At 42.6% G+C, this 24,213-nt stretch overlaps 1 protein-coding gene across 2 annotated transcripts in view; it reads right to left on the bottom strand.

Moving 5' to 3' along the window:
- The window catches only part of ADCY1 (adenylate cyclase 1), a 240,841-nt gene that overhangs the window by 158,310 nt on the left and 58,318 nt on the right, over positions 1–24,213 (bottom strand). For both annotated transcript variants that reach the window (XM_050937673.1, XM_050937672.1), the window contains exon 2: positions 4,519–4,668. In XM_050937673.1, coding sequence (XP_050793630.1) covers positions 4,519–4,668 — 150 coding nt within the window. The remainder of the gene's footprint in view (positions 1–4,518; positions 4,669–24,213) is intronic.

Below are 24,213 nucleotides of genomic sequence, written 5' to 3'. Positions count from 1 at the left end.
GAGGAAATGTCCCTTGCAGGTAGATACAGCTTTAGCTCTGTCTTCACAAAGTCACCATTTTAAGTCTAAAAGATTGTGTGTGTTCAAAAGTCAAGAGGGGTCCGTTTTTGCTGTTTCGTTAATTACATGCATAGAAACATCAGGGAAAGGGTTTTAACATTTTGGTTTGAAATTCTTAATGTAAAAGGGCTACAGTATTTGGGACAGGGCATTTACATTAGAACAAATTCAGATTAAAAGTATCAGTAATTTTTTTATATATATTTAATATTTGTAATTCTCCAAGTGAAGGTACCAGGATGATTATACATGCCAAGTAGTTCACTAATGTCATTTTATCCCCATCTCTCCCCTTTTCAACAGCCCTAGAGTTCTAAGTGGGACTAAATCGCATAATAGCTAGGCCTTAGAGTGCTATCAACTGGAAACTTGGGCTACATTAGGCCATAATGGACTGATAAGAGTATGGTAGCTTGTAATCAGGTCTTGGTAGGGTTTTGGAGGGAAGGAGTTGGGGTTCCCCCCCCCCCTCACTGTTTTAAAAGTGTTGTTATTTAGTTTGTGTGGAAGTCACCAACAGTTGTTTGAAGGTACTGTATATTGGTAAATGAGTGCTTTTCACCACTGCGTATTATACTGCATAAAGTAATTTCTGCCAATGTATTGAAGTGAAGAATGTAAGCTATTAACTATACTGGTGTGCTTACATATTCTATTAGAAAAATGTTTATCACGTGTATCTTACTTTAAAAACTATGCAAAGTGCCTCTCTTTTGTCTGTTGTTTTTGAGGAAGTGTTTGCTTCTTTGCTTTTTTTACAGATAGTTATCAAAGACATATCAAATAACTAGAGATGGGCAAAATAAATGGTGCTTTGGTTTGAGAACACAGAAGTAGATTTTCAAAAGGCACAAACAAGAGTTAGGTATTTAAGTCCCACTGAATTTCATTGTGACTTGGGTGCCTAAATGCCATGCAGTTGGAAAATCTGATCCCTTGTCAACTGGGTTTAATCTTCGTAAAATCATAACCAAAACAAAGAGTGATTTGAATGAAGGTCACATTTTATCCAAACTCCCAAAACTCAAAGGCAAGGAAGTCAGAGGTATCTATGTATGTGTTATATAAATACACATGCACATGTGCACGCACATGGTACATCTATCTATGCAAGGAGTATGGGGAACAAACAGAGAGCACTGGAAGTATTAGTACATAAGTTAAATTATGACTTAAGTAGCATCATCGAGATTTGGTGGCCTGAATGTCATGACTGGAATATTGGTATGGAGCGGTCCAGGTTTTTCAGGAAGGACAGGAGGAAAAAAGGGAAGAGATGCTATATTATCCAGCAAGAATATATACACTTGTTCTGAGGTCCAGAAAGAGATAAGAGAAACACCACCTGAAAGTCTCTGGGTAAAGATAAAAGAGGGGGAAATAAGGGTGGCATCATGATGGGGTCTACTATAAACCACCAAATCAAGAAGAGGCATTTCTAGAACAATTTGTAAGCACCTAGAAGATAACTGGGTTCTAAAGAATAGCCAGCATGGATTTGTCAAGAGCAAATCATGTCAAACCAACCTAATTTCCTTCGTTGACAGGGTTACTGGCCTAGAGGAAAGGGGGAAGCAGTAGACTTGATATACCTTGATTTTAGTAAGGCTCTTGACACAGTCCCACATGATATTCTCATAAGCAAACTAGGAAAATGTGGTCTAGATGGAATTACTATAAGGTGGGTGGCACAAGTGGTTGAAAGACTGTACTCAAAATGCTGTTATCAGCGGTTCACTATCAAAATGAGAGGCCGTATCTAGTGGGGTATCACAGAGGCCATACTCCGCTAGCCATATATGTACCATGCAGTGGGTCCAGTACTATTAAATAGTTTCATTAATAACTTGGATAATGGAGTCAAGAGTATGTTTATAAAATCTGTGGATGAGCCCATGCTCGGAGGGTTTGCTAGTACTTTGGAGAATAGGATTATAATTGAAAATGACTTTGCAAAAAAGCAGAATTGATCTGAAATCAATTAGATGAAATTCAATAAAAACATGCATCCGATGAAGTGGGTATTCACCCACGAAAGCTCATGCTCCAATACGTCTGTTAGTCTATAAGGTGCCACAGGACTTTTTGCTGCTTTTACAGATCCAGACTAACACGGCTACCCCTCTGATACTTAATAAAATCAAGTGCAAAGTACTTCACTTAGGAAAGAACAATCAAATGCACAGCTACAAAATGGAGAATAACTGGCTAGATGGTAGTACTGCTGGGGTTATAATGGGCCACAAGTTGAATACGAGTCAACAAAGTGATGAATTTGCAAAAAGGCTAATATCATTCTGGGATATATTAACAGCAGTGTTGTATGTAAGAAATGAGAGGTAATTCTCCTGCTCTACTCAGCAGTGGTAACACCTCAGCTGGAGTGCTGTGTCCAATTCTCGGCATCAGGCTTTAGGAAAGATGTGGACAAATTGGAGAGAGTTCAGAGGAGAGAAACAACAACAACAAAAAGATTTAGAAAACCTGTCCTATGAGTAGGGCCCTACCAATTTCATGGCCATGAAAAATGCATCACAGACTGAAACAAACACTTCCGTGAAATCCAATCTCCCCCGCTGTTAGGAGTGCCCCAGCCATGGGGCTCCTAGCTCTGGCTGGGCTGTGGAGGGACAGGATTTGTCCAGTCCCTGCACAACTGCTCTCGGTGGGAGCACAGACCCAGCTTTGGGTGCTTTCCTCTGCTGCAGTATGCTCTGAGACTGGACAGCAGCCCCAGAGGTTCCTGCAGCTGGAGGAGGCTTCTGGAGGTGGGTCTGATCTCCCCCTGCTGCTAGGAATGCCCCAGCCAGGAGACTCCTAGCTCTGGCTGGGCTGGAGAGGTACATGACTTGTCCACCCCTGCACAGCTGCTCTAGGCGGGAGCTCAGACCCACCTCTACCTCTGGGAACCTCCTTCGGCTGCAGGAAGCTCCACGGTTGCAGCCTTCAGAGTCCAGCTTTGAAGGCAGCACAAAAGTGAGGGTGGCAATCCCGTGATTCCCCTAAAACAGGTTTGCAACCCCTCTTCCTCCCCACACACACACAATCCCCTTTTGAGTCTGGACCCCCACTGTTACAAAACCATGAAATTTTGGATTTAAACACCTGAAAACATGGAATTTACCAATTTTCAAATCCTATGGCCACAAAATTAACCACAATGGACCGTGAATTTGGTAGGATCCTACCTATCAAGAAAACACTAAAAAAAAAATGGGTATGTTTAGTCCTTAGAAACGAAGACTGGCATAGGGCCTGATAACAAATCTTTAAATATACTAAGGACCTTTATAAAGATGGTAATCAGTTGTTCTCCATGTCCACTGAAGAAAGGACAAGAAGTAACTGGCTTAATCTTCAGCAAGGGAGATTTATGCTTGATATTAGGAAACACTTTCTAACTATAAGCGTAATTAAACTCTGGAATAGGCTTTCAAGGGAGGCTGTGGAATCCCCATCACTGGAGATTTTTCAGAACAGGTTGGGGAAACCCTGTCAGGAATGGTCTAGGTGTACTTGATACTGCCTGAGCACAGGGGGCTGGACTAGATGACCTCGCGAGGTCCCTTACAGCCCTACATTTCTAAGATCTATGGTCCCTGTTTTGGATTGTGTTACAAAGAGAGAGAGACAACGATAGGGTTGGGGGAAGACCTGATTTTGCAAAATCTCCCCAGAGTGAGTTTTGTTTCACAAAACCAAACCTAAGACCAAGGAGTGGTTTGGATCCAAGTCCCATTTACCCAACTACCCAAAGTTGTTTAAAGAAAAGGCCCTACATATTCATCGTAGACTATGAACAGTATACCACAACGAAAACCTGATCCAAACTCCACTGAAGTCAGTAGAAAGACTCAGTGGGATTCAGCGGGATTTGGATCAGGCCTCAAGTGAGTGATAATGAGTTTTGCTGCAGTGATTTTCCTTATCATACCTTATTTCTGTGTCAGTGTGGAAGGCTGATTGCTGTAGTTTTATGTGAAATATACTAAAAACAGTACTATTTTTAAATGAGTGGAGGGATGGATTGTGGTCCAAACTGTATGGCTGCAACACTGGAGTCTGTTCTCCCTGTAAAGTGTGTTTTTTCCATAACTCTCATTAATATTTATTGGAAGGGCAGACATACACCTAGGCGAAGAGAGATTTGTACAGGATGTCTAAAATCCACCTTACATTCCACATACAAATAAAATTTGATTTCTATATGGTCTAAAATGTTACCTTTCTTCCCAGCCTAGAAATTTTTCCCTTTGGTGCTTGAGCTAATGCTGTGTGGATGCTCCTGCATGTTGTGTTTTTGTGACAGATCAAGAGTAAAATGCAAAGCAGAGAAACTCCCCGGGCAATAAGGTAATTAAAGACCTTTCCACATGAATTAGTCTCTCAACTTACAGTGCATGTATCTATAATGATGCCCAAGAAAGAAGAGCTAAGCAAGAGCACTTTTAAACTGACCTGTTTTTCATTTTCATCCTCCAGCTTTAGCCTGTCTTCTATGCAGTTCCTGGCCTGAAGGAATGCCTTCCTCTGAGCCCTTTCCGTCAAAATCCTCACAAAGACCCCATACAAATTTACACTGACAAACAGGATAGCATTGGCCATGAGCTGTAAGGGAAGAAGAAGAAGAAGGAAAAAAGAAAAACATATTTTAATATACAGAATTTTTTCATATTACTACTCATGAATGAAAAAGTGACTATTTAAAATCCGGCCCTATAGACTACATTGGTGAAACACTTTCCTATATTACAATAGTGTAGAAGCAACAATACCAGCTGTCATGCAGCTAGGCAGGCATATATCACAGTCTACAACTTTGAATTTGCTAAAGGTAACTTTTCTTAAGGCAACCAGTGGCTTCTTATTATTTTTGTTCATCATTAGGTCTTCCGTTGAGTCATTGGCAAATCTGTCTGTGTACCAATATGACCCTTACCACCATCACCTCACAAATCAACAACAGATTTTAGCCTCACATCACCACTGTGAGGTAGGGAAGTATAGTGCCCTTTTTACAGATGGGGAACTGAGGCACCGAGAAATTAACTTAGTTGCTCACAATGACACAGGAAATCTATGATTGGGCCAAGACTTGAACCCAGTTATCCTACATCCCTCTTCAGTAACTCATCCACTAGGCTGTCTGGCCTGCATCTGTGCTGTTAGCAATTATATTGTGTGGTTTTGAACATCTCCTCTAGAGATTATTGACAATGATCCTGCAGTGTGCTGAGTGCCTCCTACAACATGCTGAGTGCTTTCAAATCTCATTGACCTTAGCAGGAGTTGAGGACACTCAGTATGTTGAAAGAGGCACTGAGCAGGATCAGTGCCTACCAAAATAGTGAAGATAGGAGGAAATGGACTAGCATACAAATTTCAAATTGAAAACTGCACTTCTACCTAGGAAAGAAGGGAAACAAAAAGGTGTGTTAATCCAAAACAAGGCCCTACTGTGTGAAGTACAACCTTAGATTCATCCCATTAGTTCTTGAGCTGAATTAAGAAGTGAGGCCCTGCTCCAGCAAAGCACTTAAGCATATCTGTAACTTTAAGGATATGAGTAATTCCATTCTACCCTAGTGAGAAACTTAAAGATGAACTGCAAAACAGTCTGTGCTCCTACAGCTCCGTTTTTGTGTCTACAGGAGATCTCACTTTGTTACTGATTTCCTCCCTGGCTTTAAAATATTAAGTGCTAGCTTCTTTTTTCTTTGGAGCGATCGTCAAAATGACATCACCCCAAGATCAGAACTGAAGTACAGGTCTTACAGCCGCCTCTTGAGGGAGGAAGGAATGAAGCTGAGTCTTAGGTTGTCTTCTTTACACAGGCACAAGATTCTCTATGGTCCTGGACACGAAAATATGTGGCCTCTCTCCCTCCATGTTCACGTCTATAAAATGGTGATAAACATATTTACTTATATAGCCACTGCTCAGAGGTGGTCGTGGGAATGAGTTACTGGTTGTACAGCACTTTGAAGATGTAAAACACAATGTGAATGTTATTATTTAAAGATATTAAAGGCATAAAGAGATGTCTCCAGTTCTTGTCTCCATTTATCTTGTATTGTAATAGAAAGCTGTTCATGGTGTTATCAAATTTCAGCACAAATAAAAGCCACTGAAAATGTACAAGAGAAACTTCAATGGAGCCTGATTTTTAGAGGCATGAATGGTGCCACTATCACCGAATGTCTACATTTTATCATACACTATGCATGATCTAATGGTTGTGACTATTGCAATACCAGTGCGTTGTAAAGCTGATTTGTGCTGGTACAATGGCTGAAAAAAATTGCATGGATATCTAGCAGTCAAGTCTGGAGGCAGCTATCAAACACCACAGACTGAACAATCAGAACAACTATGGACAATGCAAATTGCATGACTTTGCTCAGAAGTGGTTCTAGCAACATGACTGTGTTATCAAATGGTGTCAAAACCTAATATTCTTCTTTGGATATTGATATTACAGTGAGATAGGAGCTGGATAATTGTTTTTAGATGGAATAAAAAAAGTTAATTCAATTTCTTCTATTGTATGCAGTAAAAGAGCATATATTTTAACAATCTGCCAGCTGTTCTGGGGCTGTCATTACGATTTCACTCAAACTCTGGTGATCTTCTGGACCCTGAGCAACCAGTAGGTGGGTCGTTGCAATCATGCAGCCACTTTCAAACGCAGCAGGGTAAGTCATTTTTTGACAAAGTTTGAACAGATCAAGATAAAACAGAGGCTTAGCTGTCAGCACTGGCCTGCAGGGAATCAGGAAAAGCGATAAAGCAAGTAAAAGTCACAGAATTAAGAATGTGAGAAAAGAAAGTAGGGTAGATTGTCTCCTGATTGAAGAGTCTCTCCCTCCCCTCCCAAGGCCCTCTAACTTTTTTTTTTCCTGACTGCAAATGCCATATATTTCTTTCACTGTTGGTTTCTTGGATGTATGCCATTTTGTTGTCCCAATATACATACGCTATCTGACATATGACCTAGGAAAGGTTAGTAAGGTTTTCAGAATTAAAGCCAATAACGAAATGGCTTTTGCCAACTAGATGGACTTAAGCAAGAAACCAAGATTAGGCCATGAGTCTTAAAAATGCTTAGTGACTTTAGGTGTCTGAATTTCTGGGTGCCCAACTTGAGACACGTTAAAGGGGCCTAATTTTCAGAAAGTGCTGAGGGAACTTTGAAAATTCAATGCTTTTAAAAGGTGTCTTGGATTGGGTGCCCAGAAATTGAAGCATCAAAAAGAAAACCACTAGTGATGTCCAAAAGTCTTAGTTTAAATCCTTGCTCATAAGATTGTAAGCCCTTTGGGGAAGGGACAGTCTTTTTGTTCTATGTTTGTACAGTGCCTAGCACAACAGTGTCCTGGTCCATGACTAGGGCTCCTACCTGCTACAGTAATTCAAATACATTCATAATAATAATAATACTCAGAGTATACGCCACTTATTACACTAGGGCAGTGTTTCCCAAACTTGGGATGCCGATTGTGTAGGGAAAGCCCCCGGTGGACCAGGCCGGTTTGTTTACCTGCTGCGTCCACAGGTCCAGCCGATCACGGCTCCTACTGGCCGTGGTTCGCTGCTCCAGGCCAATGGGAGGTGCTGGAAGCAGCGGCCAGTAAGTCCCTCGACCTGCCCCACTTCTAGCAGCTCCCATTGGCCTGGAGCAGCGAACCATGGCCAGTGGGAACCGCGATCGGCCGGACCTGCGGACGCGGCAGGTAAACAAACTGGCCTGGCCCACCAGGGGCTTTCCCTACACAAATGGCGCCCCAAGTTTGGGAAACATTGCACTAAAGGGTAGTAACAAAAAGGTGGTATTTTCTAGGTAATTACTATCTTCTATTTGCTTAAAAAGAAACAATTATTTTTTGTTTATTTAATGTGACAAGAAATTGCAAAGAAGCTTTTGGGGTCCTCATTTGGAACCGGAAGCACACAATCAGGCAAGCAGCAGAGACCCCCTCCAGAAAAAACAACCCAGAAAACAAATACAATACAGTACTGTGTTAAATGTAAACTACTAAAAAAGGAAAAGCAGCGTTTTTCTTCTGCATAGTACAATTTCAAAGCTGTATTTCGTCAATGTTCAGTTGTAAATTTTTGAAAGAACAACCATAACGTTTTGTTCAGTTACAAACAGCTGGGAGTGGAGGTTGTTCATAACTCTGAAATGTTCATAACTCTGAGAGCTGGTCTACACTAGGGGAGGGGATCGATCTAAGATACGCAACTTCAGCTACGTGAATAACGTAGCTGAAGTTGAAGTATCTTAGATCGAGTTACCTACCATCCTCACAGCGCAGGATCGATGTCTGCGGCTCCCCCTGTCGACTCCGCTACCGCCGGTCGTTCTGATGGAGTTCCGGAATCAACAGGAGCACGTTTGGGGATCGACATATCGCTTCTAGATGAGACGCGATATACCGATCCCCAAGAAATCGATTGCTACCCGCCGATATGGCCGGTAGTGAAGACGTACCCTGAGGTTCTACTGTAAATAACTGATGACGTTCATAACCAGGTTACCCAGTGGCTGGAATAACAAGGTCCTCAGTAAATTCTTTCCTGAAAACCATTTTCTGGTTTTAATAGAAATTTTTTTTGAGGTTTTGACTACCAGCCTTTCCCATTGGACTATAACCTGGTGCACAACACAAACCTGGGAAATCACAAATGCTAAAATGGTTTCTTGATTACTCAGAGGGCCTCCTATGTAATGGCTCTAATAGGGAAGGATCCTAAAGTACACAGCTGGAACAGACTAAAAGTAAATGAAGGATGTAAATCACTGTGGAACAGTTTTTAACAAGAGACTCTAATCAAATGAAATTTTGCTCTCTGAATGAGAAAGTCAAGGTTGTGATCTCGTATAGGATTGAAGACTGATTTTAATGGGAGTTGCAGATGCTTGGCATTCTCTGGATGAGGCCTTAATTGCAAATATCAGTTACTTGAGTCACTCCCACAGTGGCACAGCTGTTCGTGAGCTGTTACATTGTCCTGTGGGAAGTGGGGAATGCAGCAGAGCGGAATAGTGAGGGGTTGCTGTCAGCAGTTCTAGTAGAAGGCCAAGATCTGCAGAAAATGCTGGTCCAGTTCTTGTGGATCCTTAGGCATCTGTGGCCAACTGAAAGAGCAAAAACTAGTAATCAGAGAAACTGAGTGGTATTCCCAGTTCTTTTAATTGACTTGTTGAGTGACATGGGGCAAATAACTTATCCTTTCTGTGCCTCAATTATCTTCTCTGTAATACTGGAACAATAACATTTACTCACTTCCATAAAATACTTTGAGATGTATGGACGAAAAATATTATCATTTTTACTATAGACAATACATTTGCCATTATAACTCATGCATCCATGAAAGAGCAACAGGCTACATGGAACATTAGTAATAAGAGTCTTACTTAAATGAGTTTTAGGCCTGGTCTACACTTAAATTTAGATTGACATAGCTACGTTGCTATGGGATGCGAATAATCCACAATCCTGAGAGATGTAGGCATGCCAATTTACTGTGTATGCAGCTAGGTAGACAGAAGAATGCTTTCATCAACTTCACTACTGTCACTAGTGGAGATGATGTTCTTACACCGATGGATAAATTACTTCGATCTGTGAAGGCTGCATCTCCACTGTGGGGTTATGCTGTAGCGACGCTGGTATACTCCCCATAATAAAGACCTGGCCTTAACTAACACTATATCACAATATCATTAAATCTTTGCTGAAAAGTGACAAGACTGGGTTTTTGTGTGTGAGAATTAGAGAGGATGTAAGTGATCAAAAAGCGAATGAACAAGGTTTTATCAGAGTTTTAAATGAGAGCATCAAATATTTTTCTTTTTCCTTCCATGGGATATGTTAACATTAGAGCACCTCCTTTATTTACAGCACACGACAGACAGCATAGAAGAGAATTTCAAGATGCTGTCAATTCTAATATTTCCCAGTGCACAATTGCCTCTTGATCTTGATGTGGCTTTGTTAGGTCTAGTAATTCACCTAATCAACTCATTTCACAGCCTCTTGAGAACACTTAATTACTACATCTGCTACCTCCTTGTGCTGAAGTGTCATCACACACAGGAGCAGATCGCTGACAATGTTCCTTTAGTTCATAACTGCTTCCCAAACAGCACTCCCTGGTATCAGTACAGTAAAGTCCAGCCAAACAGATGATCTGTAGCAGGGGTAGGCAACTTATGGCACGAGTACCAAAGGCAGCACGTGAGCTGATTTTCAGTGGCACTCACACTGCCTGGCTCCTGGAAACCGGTCCGGAGGGCTCTGCATTTTAATTTAATTTTAAATGAAGCTCCTTAAACATTTTAAAAACCTTATTTACTTTACATACAACAATAGTTTAGTTATATATTATAGACTTATAGAAAGAGATCTTCTAAAAACGTTAAAATGTATTACTGGCACGCAAAACTATAAATTAGAGTGAATAAATGAAGACTCGGCACACCACTTCTGACAGGTTGCTGACCCCTGACCTATAGATTTAACATTTATTCCGAGCTCGTATAAAGCCTTCCTTTATTTTTGATATTTTATTTTTCAATTGGATTATGCCAGTTATTAAGCAGATCTAGCGCTTCTGTGCTGACCACTCTTTCTTCTTCCTTTTCAGATTCAAGAGGAAAGTAAATGGTAGTAATGTTGCCTAATAGGGGACTAGCCATCATGGATATTTCAACAACTCTATAGGTGACCATAGGCAAGACACAGCCTTTATGTGCCATATTTTTAGGAAGTGCACATGCACAATGCATGATCTGCACATATAAATCAAGGATTTGCACATACGCTCACTTCTGTGTGCATGTGTATTTCATCAGGGTTCACAAAGCTCATGAGCATGGTTTTAAAAATGTAAGTTTCAGCATTGTATATAATCCTGGAGAAAGATGTACAATAAGAACAAAGGATTATCATCAAGCACCATCAGGTCCAACATCTTATTACCACTAAAACCAAAAGAAGATTTTTGTGGGGAGAAAGAGAGCTTTGAGGATTGCACTTAATATGTTTACTTTCATTTAAAGCATATAGTTCAAAGAGATTAAATATATTTCTGTTTTCATCAGGGCTTTCATTGAAATAAAACCCAACACTGGTTTTTTTGTTTTGTTTTTTAGCAATTGAAAACCATCTTTTTTCAGGTTTAAACTAAAAATTGAACATATTTTGGTTTTCAGTTTTTCAAGAAAACCTCCTCACAATGTCAATGAAAATAAATAAAAAAATTAATTTCCCAATCAGATTTAATATATAAGCATCTAAATATTTGGTCTCATTTTTTAAAGTGAGGACCACCTATTATCTGCTAGGTGCTCAACAAGCTTCTTATTTAGGTGCTTAAATATGGCTTTATGAGATTAACTTGAGGTTTATAATTTTGAATGTTGTGGCCATTGTAACTATTTACAACTCTAAATACAATTTAGTACAGAACAGTTACAACCCCTTTTTTGTATTACGGGAACAAGTTACAGAAATGTTTTCTTTAAACATACACATGTTCATGGAAAGCAAATTTCAGGCTGTAGCCCGGGTTCACCTAATCATAAAGAAAAAGTTGTTTCATGGCAAAATGAAATTCATTTCACAAGGAACCAGCAGTCAGTTATAAAGTTTCAGTCATCTGATCAAAGTGTAGAGAGAAAAAAAATACCCCGTGTCGTAGGGGACTAACCTGCTTTCTAATATTAAAACCTAAACTGCCATTCAAATATAGAACTGTGCAGATGAAATACAGGAAGGAATAATCACAACAAACATTTTGCAAGCAACTCACAGGCTGAAGCTTGTTCAGTCATAAGATTCAAAAAATTGCAAATAGTCCAGTGCAGACACTGTTTGTTATGAATAGTTGGCTCAGCTCTACTCAGAATGCTATAAGCTGTTGCCAAGTACAGCAGTGGCCTGCAAAGTCCCAGCTATAAAAAAACAAACAAAAAAAAAAACTCAAAGCCCCAATTTGTTTCCATTTCAAGCCAATTTCTTACCCATCCCGATATGCTCTAGGTCTCACTCACTGGATTTTGAATTCATAATATTTGAATGTATTATTTTTCTTGTTTTCTTATCAGCACTTACTCAGCCATACTGAAGTTAAATACCAACCATATTTCCTACGTATAGTCGGGTCTTATCTAAGTGCAAATGCAGGTTTCCTTTTTAAAAAAAATTGTGCAGGGACTACAATGGATGGAAAGCAATATTTGAAGGAAAGTCAAATAAGTCAAAAGCATTTCCCGCGCCTCAGAACAAGTCTCACAATTCTGAGAACATGGTTTAACACCTCTCTCCCTTTGTTTTGTAATGATATAGTGAGAAATGCAGATAATGGTTATTATTGAAAACCGTAACATTATACTAATGACTTTGAAATTTTGCACTCTCACTTAGTGGCAATGTTGTATTAGATGCCTAAAATGTTACTTTTCCACCACTTTAATATAGGTGAGAATTCTGAATATGAGCGTTCTGAGCAGAATATACCCCTTTACTATAATTATAGGGCCAAATCACTCCCCTTCTGTGAAAAACCTGCAGGAGTGGGCTACGGAGGAGGAAAGCTTGGGGAGGTTCCCTTTCTGGAGTTTCTTGCAAATGTTTACGTGGTAAGGGAAGGAATGGACAGGGGTTGATCCTATCCACTTCCGCAAGAAACTGCTGGATCCTCTTGCATCATATTGTGGTCCATTATTGGATATCACTTCTCAGGTAATCCACAAGGATAAATAAAAATAATAAACTATTTAGGGTTTTTATAGTCCTTTTGCAGGATGTTTTTTTTTTTGACATTTCAATTATTTCTGTCCAGTCTGAATAACTATCGATTCCTACAAAAAAGTGTTGTTTCTTAATCAATCAATATATAATGTGTCACCAGAATGGTTTGCTGCCATTTCCACAGGAAATTATGGCCAGCATACCTTTTTCTATTTATGCACAATTGCTTTCATTACCTATTAAAGTTCTGTTAAAGGCAGTGCCAATTAGTCCCTGCTTGCTTCGCATCAAAATGGGAAAATCACAGCCTCTATCCTCCAGACTATGTAGTACAACGGTGGGCAACCTGCAGCCCGCAGGCTGCCAGACAGTTTGTTTAAATTTGCACGGCCGCAAGCAGCTCCCATTGGCTGTGCTTCACTATTTCCGCTTGCTGCAGCTCCCATTGGCCAGGAACGGCAAACCATGGCCACTGGGAGCTGCAGGTAGCCATGCAAATGTAAACAAACTGTCTGGCGGCCCGCCAGCAGCTTACCCTGACGGGCCTCAGGTTGCCCACCACTGATGTAGTGCAATACAGGCTAAATGAAGTAGGTTTTGACAATTATAGCAAAACAGAAAACATTGCTGTCTTAACATTTGTTTCCTTGTATTAAATGTAACTACTTAGTCCTTTGACCACTTCCTAGGCTTGTTCCTGTGCAACAACTCATTTAAAAGTTGAAAGATTTTCTAAAAAAGCCATGGTAATTAACACACACTTAAAAATAATGTCTTCAGAAAATATGTTTTCCAAACTATTTTTGCAGCTTTTCGTGGAGGTAGAGTTGCTACGTGAATGGATGGGTTAAGCGTTTATGCACAATTTTTCTGCAACTATGTTCCAGAGACTCCATGCATGGTTGTGAGAACTGAGATACAGTCAGCTTCACTAGGGCTCTATATTGCTCTAGGTGGATAAGCATTGCTTCCTGAGCCTGCAGTTCTCATTCTAAACAGGTACAGGGATAGACCATGGCTTCAGTTCAGATCTGCCCTGAGCAAGGGAGAGAACATTGTACTACTGCCTATGAAATAGCCTAGGAAGGAGATTGTCACTTGAGCCTAGATTCACAAATGTACTTAGGCACCTAAAACCCTGACTTAAGTCCCACTTTTAGGCACCACTGTTATCCACAAAATTCCTACTGAAATCTGTAGGTGTCTAAAGTCACTCACTACATTTTTTCAGTAAATGTTCCCTCAGTGCCTATGTTTCTGCCTTTGCACATGCACACTGCTGCATCCCTATAGGTGCCTGGACCCCCATCTCCTGCCTAAGCCACAGAGTGATACACAAAGCAGAGGAGACAGTTGTTCAGCTGCTTAAGCCTGGGGGGCGGGGAATCCAGTAGGCATCCTCTGAACACACCTACCAGATAAGGTCCCTCAGACAAGTTTACAAAGAATAGTCAGGGGAAGGATCTCACTCAGTGGTCAAGATGCTTGTCTGGGGATGTGGGAGACCCCTAGCTCAAGTTTCTCTTCCATCTGAGTGGTAGAAGGGATTTAAACAGGGATCTGCCACTTTTTAGGCAATTCCCCTGGACTCTATAAACCTTTCCTATTAAAGCTGTCCCACTGTGGATAAATAATGTAAGACTCATTGGGCCTGAGGAAGATGACAACCATGAAAACAACTGTGTAGCCTGGTGATTAGAGCATTCACCCAGGATGGCAGAGTCCGATGGTCCAGAACTCCTGCCCCAGTGACTATTTATCCACAGTGGAACAGCTTCAACGGGAGAGACTGAAGGATCCTCACCATCAGTGTATCCCATAGCCCAGCGGTTAGGCCCTCACCTGAGAGGTCGCAAATCTCCTTCCCCTCAGATGGAGGGAGGACTTGAATTCATATCCCAAGTGAGTACCCTAACCACTGGGCTAAAGGTTATGAATGCGATCTTCCTCCCTTGTCCTCCACCACCACTTTTTGCAAAAACAGCGTAGGCACGTAACTCCAAAGAAGGTCCCTGGCTGTAAATCATTAGCAGCACTGTCCCCTCCCTGCAGCCCAGCCTGAGACAGCTATCTCCGTGACTGGAATGGGGCTTAACACACCTTACTCTGGTCAGCTTCTCCTGTTGGTTAACTTAGGCAACTCCCCAGCAACACTGGCTTTGGTGAATTGTATTCTATGGCACTCATCTCTCCTCAAGCTTGGATAGGGAGCCTGGGGCCCACTTCTGGCTTTGTGTATTCCAGTGATTTTCTAGGCACTGAGATGCTCAGCGTCACAACACTTAACTCCTTTTGTGCTTCCAGGCCTTGGAGACCAACAATCTTCCAGTTTCCCCACTGTTCTGGGGAGGGAGTAAACTGCACTGTGTCTTTACCTGGTGCAGCACAAACAGCCTGATGTGCTAGTAGCAGCTATGTTGCTGGCCACATTGCCCCCTACCCACCTCAGTGGTGACCACATATTCAGAATATGTGTTTGGTATTACAATTGGTACTATCTAGTGACTTCTTTCTGACCTTGATTGTCACCTGACTTCACAGACATTATCAGCTCTTTGTTCACTGATGCTTGGATTGTCCATTTTCTCTCACTAGGTTTGTGAGAAAATGATTGGCTCCAGGGTAAAATCTACCTTTTTCTTTAAGCTTTATAAGGGGGGTCCTGGTACTCAGTTCTGTGTCAGTCTTGGATTCTTTCACTACCTTATCCTGGTGTATGAGGAAGTTACTCCCCTTGTGCAGTAACAATGGTTCTTTGACTAGTGTCCCTATGGGTGCTCCACTATAAGTGTGTCTGTCCCTCTGTACCTCTAATTGGAAAATGTAGGTTGCAGAATCTATTTGGCCTGCACACGCGCCCTCCCTCCCTTGTGGTCTGCCTTGAGGCTATCTAGCGTTGCATGGGCAAACCACGCTCAGTTCCTTCTCAACCACCCTCGGCCTGAGGCAGAGTGAGTAGCAGTCCAGTTTACTTACTTACCTCTGTTGCATTTGTTAAAGATGTCCCCATCTCAGAACTCTGCAGGGCAGCAACCTGGCCCTCTGCCCACACTTTTACGGAACACTATGCGATTGTTCAGGACTCAGCCTCTGATACCATCTTCGGCTGCACAGTCCTACTGTCAATACCCGACTCCACTCCGAAGCCCCAGTCCTCCATGAGGGATACTGCTGTGAAGTCACCTACAGTGAAGCACCCATAGGGACACTACTCGAAGAAGAAGAGGAAGTTACTCACCTTGCGCAGTAACAACAGTTCTTCAAGATGTGTCCCCCTATGGGTGCTCCACAATTCACCCTCTTCCGCTCTACTTCCGAGATCTCAACTAGAAGCTCTGCGGCAGAGAAGGAACTAAGGCAGTTTGCCCACACAGTGCTAGATAGCCTCAAGGCAGAGCAGGAGGAAGGGTGGACGCATGTGTGGGCCAAACAGACACTGCTACCTACATTCTCTGATTAGAGGTGCAGGGACCCAGACACACCTACAGTGGAGCATCCAAAGGGACACTACCTGAAGAAGAAAATTCTGTTTTGTCCATGTGAAAGACACTGGTTCAGTTAGACACAGCTGTTTGAGCAAGTAAATAAACCTATACAGTTATTACTATAGTTAAATCTTTTCCTCACATTTAACAGGGACTTAAATATGGCTTAAGACAGGCATTTCTTATCCAGAAAATGTGATAAACATTATATACATTGAACTGAGTTGTATGCTGGCAAAACAGTGAGCCAAGCATATCTGAATGATTGCTCCTGTCTCCCGCATATCTCCCTGGCAGCAAACACTATAAATATTCCCAGATCATTAATTCCCAAAGAAGCAGGAAGTCACTCTTCAATATGTGAAAGCAATGTCTAGATTTTGGGCCATATTCTCTCCTGAGCCAAAATCTGCTCAGTGGAGGGCATAAAAGCAGTGAGCCATCAGGGAGCCAGTCACAGCTCCTTGATTCATAAGCCATATCTGCTTCTGCTCCAGCAGGAAGAAGGACGCAGAGTAGTCTGTGTGATAACAGTAGAAGTAAATGCCCTATTAGTGAAAATCAGGAAGTGTCACAAAAGATCAGAGGGGTAGCCATGTTAGTCTGTATCCACGAAAACAATGGGGAGTCCAATGGCACCTTAAAAACTAACATTTATTTGGGCATAAGCTTTCGTGGGTAAAAACCCACTTCTTCAGATGGATGGAGTGAAAATTACAGATGCTGGCATAAATATATACTGGCACATGAAAAGAAGGGAGTTACCATGCAAGTGGAGAACCAGTGCTGAATAGGTTAATTTAGCCACGGTGGATGTGGTCCACTCCCAAGCTTCTAGGCATAGTGAAATCTACAAAGTTGTGGCCCGAATCTTGCAAACGGACACTCACACACGATGTTGTCTTGACTCTCAATAAGCTACTACTTCTGTGGGTAAAATTTAAAGCTTTTTTGAGTTTGCAAATCAGAGACTAACTAACTGCCTTAAGGGCATAGTCCATACCATTCCATTTCAAAATGCAACTCTTTATTCTAGAGGTCTAGTAAAAAGTACAACCAGAATGCCTCTAAGAAAGAAAAATGGGTTGGCCTTTCTTCACTCTTATGCACAAAAACAGCAGAAGGGATTTTGGTCCTTCCACAGACCAAAGCTGGGAAATTTCAGCTCATATTTCTGATTTTTTCAGAAGCTGTGTTTAAAAGCAAGGAGTTACAACAGACAACGTTCTGCAGGCTTAGCAAAGGAAATGTAAAAGTAGAGAATTGTTGCAAGGGAGAGCAATCTGAGTTTTTTTTAATTTGTTAGTTTGCGGATAGTGAGATATACTGAATTATACTGCTGTGTTTTAGTTGTATTTGAGTATTAATTTTGTTGTATGTTTAAGTTATGCCAAAGCAACTAGAGCACAGGGCTGGGTGATCCTTTGTAACATAAATAAAAATACACTTTTTAAGGAGTGTGCAAACTAAATCAAGACAGAAGAAGGGTGGATGAAAGCAAGAATTATTGCTGAGGCACAAAAAATTAAGTGACTTATGCAAGGTCCCATAGGAAGTTTGTGGAACAGCCAGAAATTGAATCTACATCTCGAGTCCTTCCAATTTACCTAAATATGATTATAGACATTTTTACAGATTGGGAAACCAAGGTACCGAAAGGTTTAGTGGCAGATTTGCAAATGGAATGTAGAAATCCTGCCTCAGTACCCTGTTTTAAAAACCACAAAACACTCCTTTCCAACTAGTGCAGCATGTACTTTATAATTAAAAAGTCATTTCTTGTTAAGCAGTCTGTGTCAGATAGATTTTAAAAACATACCACCTGGCTTCACATTTATTTTATGCTTAAAAAAAGAGTTCACCAAATAAATGCCAAATAAATATAAATACACACACACACACACAGAGTCCTTCTAACAACTCACCTGCAAATTAAATTGAGTGACTAAATGGTGAGGCCCAGGTTCTCTCTGCAAAAACACCTGATCCCTTTCCAACCAAATGAGGGCAGTTTGGGGGGGGAAAAAATAAAGACAAAGGGAAGGAAAGTATGTGCACTATTTGTTCTGACTGCCTGCATATTGCTAAGTGACAGCATGACTGCATTAGGATTAAACTGGTCTCAGTCGGTTTCTTTCTCTCCCCAAAAGACTGCTTAGACCAGACAAATCTTCTCTTGTTCTCGCTCTGTCTCTTTTTTCCCCACCATGCAGATATCGGAAGCAGTCAGTGAATGATGTTACATTTGGTAAAATGTCCTCAAAAGATGAACGTGTTTGCCTTGAGAAAACTATCTCGAACATTGATTTTTCATGTTTTATTACACTGAGTTGGTTTACTTTTCTCCTATTGTGCTTTATGACTTGCAAGAGCTGTCACTGCAGATAAGAAGATTTTCATTCTGCAGGGTCCTTTAAGGTATGGCTTCTGTCAGCATTGGTACTTGAGAGCTTTAATATGGACAAAGTGGCTGAACAGTAATTTAAACTGCAAAAATAGAAGAGGATAGTTTTAAATCATTTTCAATATTTTTCTATCCAACTTTAAAAATCATTTTTCAAAAGAGAACACATTCATACAGCATATTGGCACACAGCTGCTCGGATACTATGATGATAGTCACAAGTAGGCACATAGATAAGAGATAATACTTTTTATTTTTGTTTTAATACTGTACATACTTGTTCATAAGCCGAATATTTTTGGTAAAAAAGTGACGCATCAAAGAGCAGGGGTCGGCTTATAAACGAGTCTACACCAAAATCTGATGATTTTAAAAACTCTATGGAATCATTGAATTGAATATCTAATACATTGTCGTTTTGTTTACCTGTAGCATCTGCAGCTGGGAACAGCAAACGGCAGCCACAGGGAGTTGAGGGGCTCCATGCCTGCAGATGTTCCAAATAAACAAAACGTCCCAACTCGCCAGCAGCTTACCCTGATGGGCCGGGAGCTAAAGTTTTCCAACCCCTGAAATATAGGGTCAGCTTATGAAAGGGTCATACAGTTTTTGCTATTTTTACTTATCCATTTTGGGGGGTCAGCTTATTAACGAACAGGCTAATGAATGAGTATATATGATATTTTTGAGGGGAGTGGCAACTTTGGGCTGTAGAATGTCTTTAACTTGAGAGACCTACCAGTTCCGTGGGAGGCGGTGGGGCAAGGAGGGGGAAGCTGTCATCCCCAGGTCCCAGAGCTAAGATCCAGGTATCACAATAGCTAAGCTGCTCTGCTTCCATATCCAGACTGCTTCCATATCCAGAGCCTGACCAATTCAACATTCATGTTTTCCCTCCTCAGAGGTTGAGTGATGGATGTGGAATGGGGGAGACATTTCTGAGTCTGGAGAGAGGAAGGCAGAGGACTCAGAGTGAATGAGTGTGGCATTAGATAGGAAGAATGGGTAAAGAAAAATAAAACAAATGCATAAAGACTAGAAAAGAGGAAAAACAAGGAGGGAGGGAGAATAATGATTAAAAAGCAGAAGAGGAGAATTCAAGCATGACCTGGAGGAGAGGATATTTAACAAAATAAAAACACAGGCCACAAAGTGTCTGAATTGAGAGAAAAAAATAAAGGGGTACAGAAGGATAAATGCTATTACCACCTCCTCTGGAAATGAAGCCACATAGTGATTAATTTCATTGAGTGTCCTCTTCCTCTCTAGTTACGGAACATGATAAAAAGTAAGGACTAATCTGCTTTATAGCCTTCATAATTCTTGATACCTCAGTCAGAAAAGGGGAATGTAGGCAGTTAAGAGAGAGAGTGGTATTTTTCTATATAACATATTACAAGAGATGGCAAACACAAAGATTGTGTCACCTGGTAAAAACAATGGGACTTAATTGAGGTATCAAGAATTATGAAGGCTATAAAACAGATTAGTCCCTACTTTTTATCTTGTTCCATAACTAGAGAGCAAGAGGACACCCAATGAAATTAATCCCCATGTGGCTTCATTTCCAGAGGAGGTAATTAATGGAGTCAGTTGCTATGACTAGACTGTAAAAAAAGATATTGGAATATTTTATAACTATTAACGATGTGATTTATAGTTATGAAACTAAGACAGGAAATCAAAGATCCTGTTTCAGTTCCTGGTTATACCAAGTTCAGAAAGCAATTCCCTGCACCCTCACATACAGCCAGGGCCAATGCAGGATATTTCGCACCCTAGGTGAAACTTCCACCTTGCGCCCCTACTCTAGCCCCAGGATCCTGGGCTTTCCCTAGCTACTTTGGTGACCTATGCAGCCCCCCCACGAGGGACTGTGTGGGGCCCCAGACCTCCATGGGGGGAGTGGGGTCTGGTCTCAGGCTTCTGTGGGGGGGGAGGGGGCCTGTGTGGGGTCCTGCCCCAGGCCTTTGCAGGACGGGGCGTGACCCAAAACCTCCATGGGGGATGGGGTGGGAGGGGGACAGGCCACTTCCTGTGGGAAGTGGAGTGACCCAGCCACAGCCTGCTCTGCTCCCTTGGCTCCCAGCTTGGGGGGAGCAGGGAGGGGAGAACTGCCCCCCAGCACTTGCCGGCAGCGCGGCTGGGAGCCAGGTTATATTAATTTATATTCCACTCTGTACAGTTATAAATTCTAATAGAGATCAGCTTTCACTGTAAATTTTACAAACAATTCTCATAATGGTCTTTATTTTTTTTTAATACAAAGAGTATTTGTTTTTTTCAAAATCTGTCACGTCACTTTGAAATCCTCACTTTCCCTATGGTAGAGTGCTATTCTATGAGGGTCTCAGCATCCCCTGGGGATGTAAATGCTTTCAGCTCCATTGAAAATGTAATGCCGTTTGCCTTTCAACGTAATCAGTCTATCCCCAAAACTCTTACATGAGTAGCCCCTACAAAAGACAGTTAGAAAAGAGAGCTGGAACTGGTGTTTTCCAAGATGTGCTGCTCATGTCCATTCCATATTAGGTGTGTGTGCTCGCCACATGCACAGATGATGGAAGTTTTTCCCTTAGCAGTATCCGTAGGGACTGACTCTGATGTCCTCTGGAGTGGTGCCCACATGGCGCGGTATAAAGGGCATCGCCAGTTCCCCCCCCCTCAGTTCCTTCTTGCTGTAAACTCTGACCGTGGGGAAGGAGGGTGGGTTGTGGAAGGGACATGAGCAACATTTCTCGAAGAACACCAGTTACAAAACAGGTAATAGTCTTTTCTTCTTCTAGTGCTTGCTCATGTCCATTCTATATTAGGTGACTCCAAAGCAGTACCCCTGGAGGTGGGTAGGAGTTCACAGATGTGTAGATTGCAACACAGCTCTGCTGAACCCAGCATCATCTCTGGCCTGCTGAGTGATGGCATAATGAGAGGTAAACATGCAAACAGAGGACCACGTTGCGGCTCTACAAATGTCCTGGATAGGGATGTGTGCCAGGAAAGCCACCGAAGATGCCTCTGCTCTCATTGAGTGGGCTCTGAATCAGCGGCAGGTTGTAACAGGTCATTATGCACAATGTGATCCAATTGGAAATCCTCTGTGAGGACACTGGGTGACCCTTCATCCTATCTGCTGTAGCAATGAAGAGTTAAGTTTATTTTCGAAAAGGCTTGGTATGTTCTAAGGAGAAAGCCAAGGCCCCCACAATGTCCAGGGCGTGAAGATGTCTCTCCTCACTGGTCTTGTGGGGTCTGGGACAGGACACTGGGAGGAAAATGTCTTGGTTCACAGGGAAGCTGGAGACCATCTTTGGCAGGAAGGCTGGGTGGGGCCGCAAATGAACCTTATCTTTATAGAAGACCGTGCACAGAGATCCTGAGGCAAAGGCTTTAATTTCAGAGACCTGTCTTGCTGATGTCATCAACACTAGGAATGCAACCTTCCATAACAGGTGGGAACGAAAGCAGGAACCCAGGGCTCAAAGGGTGGGCCGGTGTGCCTAGAGAGGACCAAGTTAAGATCCCACTGCAGGACAGGAGTCTGTACCTGTGGGAAGAGTCTCTTGAGGCCTCTCAAGAATCTGACTGTCATGTCATGAGAAAACACCATCTGGCCATGGATCGGTGGGTGAAAAGCAGAGATGGCCGCAAGATGCATTCTACTGGAAGAGTGTGCCAGGCTCTGGTTCCTCAAATGGAGCATGTAGTCTAAGACAGACTGTATGGAAGAGCGCGAGGGAGAGATGCCACACTTGGATGCCCAGTGGGAAAAGCTTGTCCACTTGGCCAGGTAGGTTAGTCTGGTTGAGGGCTTTCTGCTTCCCAGGAGGACCCGTTGGACCTCATTTGAGCAGGTCTGCTCCTTCAGGTTCAGCCATGCAGCATCCATGCTGAGAGGTGGAGGGATGCAAGGTTGGGGTGCAGGAGCCAACCATGGTCCTGGGACAGCAGGTCCAGTCGCTTGGGTCGGGGCTAGGGAGGGGCCGCTGCCAGTTTCATGAACGTGCCAAACCAGTGCTGACGAGGCCATGCCGGGGCAATCATGATAACCTGACCCTTGTCTCTCTTGATCTTTGCCAGGACCCTGCTCATGAGAGGAATTGGAGGGGACGCATACATCAGATTCCCTGACCACAACAGGAGGAAGGCATCAGGGAGGGAGTTCTTGACAAACAAAACCGATGGAATTTCCTGTTTAGCCAAGTGGCAAACAAGTCCACCTCTAGAAGATCATGCAGGCTACCTCCGGGTGGAGTGATCACTCATGGTGAGAGGAGAAGTTCCTGCTCAGGTAATCTGCTAGCATGCTCTTGATACCAGGGAGGTGACAAGCTTCCAGATGGATTTTGCGGCTGATGCAGAAATCTCAAAGTCGGAGTGCCTCTTGGCAGAGTGTCGATGAGCGTGCTCCCTCTTGCCTGTTGATGTAGAACATTGAGGCCGTATTGTCTGTCAGGGCTCTGACCACATTGCCTGACAGGTGAGGTAGGAGGACTCCAGATGCCAAGCAAACAACTCTGAGTTCACTGATGTTTATGTGTAATGTCATCTCCTCGGTGGATCACGTACCTTGGGTCCGGAGGTTGCCAAGGTATGCACCCCAGTCAAAGTCCAAAGTGTCTGATACCAACTCAATGGAGTGATGGGGGGTGTCGAATGGAACCCCTGCTAGGATGGTCGTGCGATCGGTCCACCATTGCAGTGAGGCAAGTACCGTCAGGGGAAGGGTAATGACCTTGTCCAGGTGATCTCTGGACTGGGAATAGACCATTGCCAGCCATTTCTGCAGAGGCCACATCTAGAGCCTGGCACAGCCGACAACATATGTGCACAATGCCATGTGACCCAGCAGGCACAGGCAAAGAATGCGGAGATCTCTGTGATGAGGTTTATCAACGTCTGGAACCTTTCTAGCGAGAGGAATGCTCTGGCACAGTTTGAGTTGAGCATCGCTCAGATGAACTCTGTCCTTTGCACTGGAACTAACAGACTTTTTATCCTTCACCAGGCCCAGGGAGCAGCCCATGGCTTGTAGCACCATGACATCCTCCTGGACCTGAGACTTAGAGTTGCCCTTGACTAGCCAGTTGTCGAGGTACGGGTAGATCTGAATACCTTGCCACCTGAGGTAAGCAACCACCACTGACACGCGCTTGGCAAACACTCTGGGTGCTGTTGCCAGGATGAACAGTGAGACAGCCAATTGGTAGTGGTAGGAGCCCACCGTAAACTGGAGGAAGCGTCTGTGACCTTGAAAGATCGCTATGTGGAAGTATGCATCCTTCGAGTCAAGGGCAGCATGCCGGTCTCCCAGATCCAGGGAGGGGATGATAGAAGCCAAGGAGACCATGCAGTACTTTAGCTTCTTTAGATACTTGTTGAGGTCCCTCAGGTCCAGGATGGACCACAGACTGCCCTGGGCCTTTGGGATGAAGAAGTACCAGGAAAAGAACCCCTTCTTCCTGTACTCAAGAGGAACTTTTTCCATCACACTCAATTGTAC

Source organism: Gopherus flavomarginatus, chromosome 2 (genome assembly GCF_025201925.1).
Source record: "Gopherus flavomarginatus isolate rGopFla2 chromosome 2, rGopFla2.mat.asm, whole genome shotgun sequence".
Taxonomy (NCBI): Eukaryota; Metazoa; Chordata; order Testudines; family Testudinidae; genus Gopherus; species Gopherus flavomarginatus.
The sequence above is the reverse complement of the archived record's forward strand: the minus strand, read 5'-3'. Positions and strand labels throughout refer to the sequence as shown.